The 7,645-nt window shown below is 39.9% G+C and overlaps 1 protein-coding gene across 1 annotated transcript in view; it reads left to right on the top strand.

Moving 5' to 3' along the window:
- LOC137982323 (hemicentin-1-like) overlaps nt 1-7,645 on the top strand; it is a 41,960-nt gene that overhangs the window by 12,369 nt on the left and 21,946 nt on the right. Inside the window, exons 6-13 of the mRNA XM_068829399.1 lie at nt 170-427; nt 724-993; nt 2,344-2,598; nt 3,275-3,532; nt 3,873-4,142; nt 4,898-5,155; nt 5,493-5,762; nt 7,207-7,461. Coding sequence (XP_068685500.1) covers nt 170-427; nt 724-993; nt 2,344-2,598; nt 3,275-3,532; nt 3,873-4,142; nt 4,898-5,155; nt 5,493-5,762; nt 7,207-7,461 — 2,094 coding nt within the window. The remainder of the gene's footprint in view (nt 1-169; nt 428-723; nt 994-2,343; nt 2,599-3,274; nt 3,533-3,872; nt 4,143-4,897; nt 5,156-5,492; nt 5,763-7,206; nt 7,462-7,645) is intronic.

Raw genomic sequence — 7,645 nt, 5'->3', positions numbered from 1 at the left:
GGTGCATACATATCTGAACGTTATTCTCGAGATCTACAGAAAAAAGAGATTCTGATATTTAGTTTGTACTTTTTTCTGGTGAAGGTGGCTCATAAGTACTTGTAGCTGACTGACTGGGACAATGTGTTTTGTGAAAATGACGATATTGTTGTTGTTGTTGGTGTTACAGATGGGCCAAGTGGAACAGCCATAGAACTCACTCCATCAAACACAACAGTCCTACGTGGTTCTTCTCTCTCGATAAACTGCAGCACAGATTCCAACCCTATGGCCCATGTTTTTCAATTCTACCTCGATGATATCTATATTGGAAACAGCACCTCAGGCGTGTACAATGTCACTGTTACTGCAGATGGAGCGTATACGTGTGTTCCTGTTAACACAGTTGGCAAAGAACAAAATGCAACTGTTGTCATCCGTACAGTTGGTAAGTGGAATCGACATAGTCACTACACATGTTGTATAAATGGACTTTAAGTTTCCTTTTTTCTTTTTTCAATTATTGTTACGTTCAATGAAGCACAATAGATTTAATTTACTTAATCAAGTGTGCACGTGTATTGGTTCATTTTTCTGGCCTCGTACTCAGAGTTATCTGCCGGGTACTTAAATTTGACTTGACTTGCAGTTTACCCAATTCGTAGAAAACTCGTTCTCCACTATATGTTGTTGAGACAATAATAAAAAGATTAATATTGTATTACTTTCCCCTCTTGTGTAAAGATGCGCCCTCAGTGAATGTCCATCCAACATCTTCAATTGTTGTGGAGGGACACAACATCACGTTGAACTGCGTGGCATCTGGTAGACCTGAACCTGTGTTATCATGGACCAAAGTTGGTGAATCTGGTCAGGTGTTGTCAGAAAATTCCTCCTTGATCCTTTCAAACGTGCGTAGACCTGGAACTCTTGACAACATGATACAGTATCAATGCACAGCGGAGAATGGGGTAGAAAACCCGGCATTCGCCATTGCTAACATAACCGTCCACTGTAAGTACAACGGTCTTATTAACGGTTTTTGTTACATTTGCACCAATGTCTACCTCGAAAGTTCTAACACTTCCGATATCACTTCTGCGATGCAGCTATGTTGTTACGTTTTCGTAATAAAGAATATATATTGGCTTGAACATCTGAACACTCTGACTGGTAAGGGCCGATTAAATCTGAAGTGATTTTATTTTCTCTACTAAAAACTCCTACCCTAAAATTTAATGAGAAGAACCTCACATAGAGTAACGACAGCCATATCATCATCGATAAGTGCTTTGCCAACACTGCTCTGCATGTCTCAAGTTTCCTGTTCAGCGTTCTGTGAAGAAAATAGCTGAAATGAAATTACTATATTCGGAATGAGATCAACATTTCAAGGAATCAGAAATTTTGACTGGGACCAGTCAAAATCATGGTAAAGTAGTGGAGAATAAATATGAGATGATTGTGAAACTCGACATGTGACTTCATTTATTGTTTTTCTTCGCTGTTTTACCCCTGTTAATGCACAAATGACACCCTTTCCAAAAGACAGCCAATGAAAAGTTTCGATTAATTAATTCAAAAGTCGGTTGTGAACCGAGGACAAACGATTGTGCATGGTCACGGTCAGGTTAACATGAAGTGGGACAGATACTGTTCTGGCTTTTGAAGTATTCAAGGTTTCATAAACAGTCCATCTATATGAACTATGTAGAGACGAAAATAAGATATGCGCTACTAAAAGTGCTAGGAAGCGCTATTTAACGTATAAGCACATTAAGACAAATAAGAGTAGTCTCCCGAGTACTTGTCATTTCAACCACTGCTTAGAAAGATGAACCCCGTCTCACTTGCTATTATTGGTGTAAGAAGTATTCCAATCCCCTCAACTCCTCCAAGGTTTCACCTGGTGCCAGAGGATTGCAGGTCATGGTCGTAAATTTTAATCGTGAAGCGTTAATGGCTTTTTTTCCTGCTTTATTGTTTCTATGTGATAGAGAAGATATGAAATTTCATTTCTTCTGTGACACATTCACGTGTTACGGGTATAACAATATGCATGTAAAAATTTCGGCCTGATTATTCGCTAGGATCACGTCAATTAATCGCAACAGTGGAGAAAGTTGAAATTGAGTGCAAACAGTTGGAATCAAATTGATTGACGGGAAAGTCGCGAAAGCGACTGAAATACTTCTTGGACCTCATAGTGAATTAACTCTGTGTATTGAAAACAGGCGCACAAAGTCGACTGCCTCCAGAGTTAAAGAAAATCGAAACACTTTTGATTTTACTGTCAAATTGTAGTTGAATTGTGATAGGGTCTTGTGGGAAGAACTGTTATGTGTGATGAAACACTTTTTTCAGATGAGCCTACAGTATCACTCCAGCAGTGTCCAAGTCACATAATTGAAGGAAACGACGCCGTGCTGTTGTGTAATGCGACTGGTAATCCTCCTCCGAATGTCGCATGGGTGGAACTACAAACGGGAGCTATACTCAACAGTAGTGAAAGCCTTATGCTTAAAACCATTGATCGCAATCAAGCTGGAGGCTATCAGTGTCATGGTTTCAACGGAATTGGCAGGAATTCCACTAAAACGTGCTATCTGGATGTCTTCTGTAAGTTGCAGTGACGACTAGAGGGAATTATTCCCAAAACCATTGCCCTAAGAACTGAACGGAATCATCCAAAATTGACCAAACTCGTTTAAGTTTCCCAGAATTTCAGTTGTATGAAAAATAACGCCTTTCTCTTCAGTTGGCCAGTCATGTATTCACATGTAGAAATCATTTTCGGGCATATTTACATTATTATCCTTTCTTGAAAATCTTGGCTAAATGCACACAATTAACCGATGCAGTCTAAAAAAGAAGAGATCTGAGATGAAACAAGAAATCCTCGTTCGCTAATACCTGTCAATCACTTTTTACAAAAGAAAGGGATTACTGGTGTCAAGTTTCAAAAGGCGGATACGTCTAAGATATGGAAGTAATCGCAAGGTTACAAGTCACATCGTCGTCCGCCTTAGAGGATACACTGTCACCTGCTGGTATCTCTTTTGTGTAAGGGTCTACTAAGAGAAGGGCATTGGTAAACTGTCCTACGTGCAACCGTAACCTCAGCTGGATAAACGTGGTGCATTCATATTCACAAGTTTATCTCGAGATTTAGAGAAAAAGAAATTTTGATCTTTAGAGTGTAACTTTGTTTTGGTTAAAGTGGCTCTCAAGTAGCTCACTGACCGCAGAAAATGCTTTGTGAATAGGAAGACAAATTTATTTGTTATTATTACAGATGGGCCAAGTGGAACAACCATAGAATTGACTCCATCAAACACAACAGTCCTACGTGGTTCTTCTCTCTCGTTAAACTGCAGCACACATGCCAACCCTATGGCCCACGTGTTTAAATTCTATCTTGATGATGTCTTTATTGGGAACAGCAGCTCAGGCGTGTTCAATGTCACTGTTACTGCAGATGGAACGTATACGTGTGTTCCTGTCAACACAGTCGGTAAAGAAGAAAATGCAACTGTTGTCATCAGTACAGTTGGTAAGTGCAATCCACACAGTCACTACATATGGTGTAATACTATAGATCTTAATTTCTTTCTTTATATTCAATTATTGTTCAAGTTTAAATGAATACAATAGATTTAATTTATAGTACCAAGTGTTCACGTGTATTGGTTCATTTTGCTGGCCTCGTATTCAGAGTTTTTCTTCCGGGTACTCCGGTATATTTTCACCTGGTCAAAAATCAATATTACTTTGACTTTGACTTAGCGTGTAGTTTTTCCAATTGGTAGAAGACTCGCCATCCCACATGTACACCGTAGTTGAGACATTAATCAAGGAATTAAATTGGCGTTACTTTCTCCTCTTGTGTAAAGATGCACCCTCAGTGAAAGTCGGCCCAACCTCTTCAGTCGTTGTGGAGGGACACAACATCACGTTGAACTGCGTGGCATCTGGTAGACCTGAACCTGTCTTATCATGGACCAAAGTTGATGAATCTGGTCAGGTGTTGTCAGAAAACTCCTCCTTGATCCTTTCAAACGTGCGTAGACCTGGAACTCTTGACAACATGATACAGTATCAATGCACAGCGGAGAATGGGGTAGAGAATCCGGCATTCGCCATAGCTAATATAACCGTCCATTGTAAGTACAACGGTTTTCTTAACGGTTTTTGTTATATTTGCACTAACGGTTACCTCGAAAGTTTTAATACTTCCGATATCACTTCTGCAATGAAATTGTGTTGTTACGTTTCGAAATAAAAGGAGTGTCTATTAACTTAAGGTCGCTAGGTCCAACCGTAATCTCAGCTGGATAAAACTAGTGCATACATATCTGCACGTTATTATCAAGATATAGAGAAAAAGAGATTCTGATATTTAGATTCTAATCCGCGTTTTTGGTTAAAGTGGCTCATAAGAAGCGGCTCACTGCGCACCGGTGGCTCAGTTGGTTGAGCATCGGGCTGCCATGCGGGAGGTACGTGTAGTGAGTTCGACTCCGGCCTGACCAACACTTAGGGTCTTAAAATAAATGAGGTCTATAAACCGTAGGCCCCGTCTCACAACCCTTCAATGTTCACAACCCAGTGGGACGTAAAAGAACCCACACACTATTCGCAAAGAGTAGGGTATGCAGCTGCTGGTGTTGTGGTCAGGCCTCATTTCACTCATTCATGTGCTGGATCGCTAATGGACTGATAGCGGCTGCCAGCAGCGCCTATATATGTTGATGTCCGATCTCACCCATAGATCCCTTGCTTGTAAAGTGCATTTGAATATGTTAATTGAAAATGCGCTATATAAATTCGTTACCGTTACCATAAGAAGCTCACTGACTGGCAAAATGTGCTTTGTGAAAATGATGACTATGTTGTTGTTCTTTTTCTTGTTGTACAGATGGGCCAAGTGGAACAACCGTAGAACTGACCCCATCAAACACAACAGTCCTACGTGGTTCTGCTCTCTCGTTAAACTGCACTACAGACGCCAACCCTATGGCCCATGTTTTTCAATTCTACCTCGATGATATCTATATTGGAAACAGCACCTCAGGGGTGTACAATGTCACTGTTACTGCAGATGGAGCATATACGTGTGTTCCTGTCAACACAGTTGGCAAAGAGCAAAATGCAACTGTTGTCATCAGTACAGTTGGTAAGAGGAATCGACATAATCACTACATAATTATGGTATAAAAATGGACCTTAAGTTTCCTTTTTTCTCTTTTCAATTATTGTTAAGTTTCAATGTAGCACGATAGTTTTATTTTATTTAATCAAGTGTGCACGTATATTGGTTCATTTTTCTGTTCTCGTACTCACATTTTATTTACTGGGTACTCCGGTTTTTCCTACTCATCGAAAATCAACGTTAGCTTAAATTTGACTTGCTTGCAGTTTTCCCAATTGGTGGAACACTCGTTCTCCCCTTTATGTAGTTGAGACATTAATAAAGGGATTAATGTTGCATTACTTTCCCCTTTTGTGTATAGATGCGCCCTCAGTGAAAGTCGATCCAACATCTTTAATCGTTGTGGAGGGACACAACATCACGTTGAACTGCGTGGCATCTGGTAGACCTGAACCTGTGTTATCATGGACCAAAGTCGGTGCATCTGGTCAGGTGTTGTCAGAAAATTCCTCCTTGATTCTTTCAAACGTGCGTAGACCTGGAACTCTTAACAACATGATACAGTATCAATGCACAGCGGAGAATGGGGTAGAGAATCCGGCATTCGCCATTGCTAATATAACTGTCCACTGTAAGTACAACGGTTTTTATAATGGTTTTTGTTACATTTGTTTTCATCATTTCCGATATCACCTCCGTGATGAAACTATGTTGTTACGTTTTTGTAATAAAAACAACATATTTACTTGAACATCTAAACACTCTGACTGGTAAGGGCCGATTAAATCTGGAGTGATTTTATTTCCTCTACTAAAAAATTCTACCCTAAAATAACGAGAGCCGTCATCGTGTATGAGTGCTTTGCCAACACCGCTCTGCATTTCTCAAGTCTCATGTTCAGCGTTTCGTGAAGAAAATAGCCGAAGTGAAATTACTATAATCGGAATGAGATCAAGATTTCAAGGAATCAGAATTTTGACTAGGGCCAGTCGAAATCATAGTAAAGATTTGGAGATGGTTATGACACTCGACATGCGACTAATTAAAAAGTTCCCCCCCCCCCCGCTGTTTTGGCCCTGACAATGCACAAATGACACCCTTCTTAAAGACAGCCAATCAAAAGTGTCGATTAATTTATTCTAAACTCATTTGCGAAGCGAGGACAGAAGATTGTGCATGGTTACGGTCAAATTAACATGAAGTGGTACATTACTTTTCTGGATTTTGGAGTTTTCAAGGTTTCATAACCAGTCCATCTATATGAACTATTTACTGTAGAGATAAATATAAGGTATGCGTTACGACAAGCGCCAGGCAACGCTATTTAGCGTACAAGCACATTGAAACAAGCAATAAGAGTAATCTCCGTAGTATTTCAAATTTCATCCACTGCTTAGTTATAGTCACCCCGTCTCACTTGCTCTTATTGCTAGAAGTATCCGAATCACCCCTCCCCCTCCAAAATTTCACCTGGTGATATACAGTTGTAGGATTGCCATTCATTGTCTTTCATTTTAATCATGCAGCGTTAATGGCTTCTTTTTTCGCATTATCGTTTCTACGTGATAGAGAAGATATGAAATTTCGTATCCTCTGTGACACATTCACCTGTTACGAGTATAATAGGCATGGAAAAAAATCGGCCTGCTCATTCGCTAGGATTTCTCGCCAGTTTATCCCAACAGTACATTGGGTGCAAAGAGTTGAAATTAAATTGATTGACGGAAAAGTCGCGAAAGCCCAACAAAATAAAATGTTGGTCAGGTTAGGACGGAGAAAGAAACGTATTAATCCTGTAATTTTCCACGAGTGCTAACATGTCGATCCAGATTGTCTTTTTTTCTACCAATAACGTTAATGTACGCTTGATGAGGGAGCCATGGCACTAAAGAAATACGATAAGAGTATAACATATTCATTTTTTTGCATTTAACCTTTTCACTGCCGAGGGCTTCCCCATTGACGAGTAAAATCGTCTGGTGTTAGACAGTAAAATCTATAAGTGTCAATTTGCTTTTTTGGCCGTCAAAGGGTTAAACAAGAGAACTGCTATGTCTGATGAAACACTTTTTCAGATGAGCCCACAATATCACTCCAGCAGTGTCCAAGTCACATAACTGAAGGAAATGATGTCGTGCTGTTCTGTAATGCCACTGGTAATCCTACGCCCAAGGTCGTATGGGTGGAACTACAAACGGGAGCTATACTCAACAGCAGTCAAAGCGTTATGCTTAAAACCATCGATCGCAATCGAGCTGGAAGTTATCAGTGTCGTGCTTTCAACGGAATTGGCAGGAATTCCACTAAGACGTGCTATCTGGATGTCTTCTGTAAGTTGCAGTGACGACTAGAGGGAATTATTCCCAAAAGCATTGCAAGGACTGAACGGAATTAGCAAAAATCAACCCAACTTGTTTAAGTTTCCCATATTTTTTCCGATTTTATGAAATATGACATTGTAATCTTAAGTCGGCCGGTCATGTATTAAGGAATCATTTTCAGACATATTTACGT

The sequence above is a fragment of the Montipora foliosa genome, chromosome 13 (assembly GCF_036669935.1).
Source record: "Montipora foliosa isolate CH-2021 chromosome 13, ASM3666993v2, whole genome shotgun sequence".
NCBI classification, from domain to species: Eukaryota; Metazoa; Cnidaria; class Anthozoa; order Scleractinia; family Acroporidae; genus Montipora; species Montipora foliosa.
The sequence above is the reverse complement of the archived record's forward strand: the minus strand, read 5'-3'. Positions and strand labels throughout refer to the sequence as shown.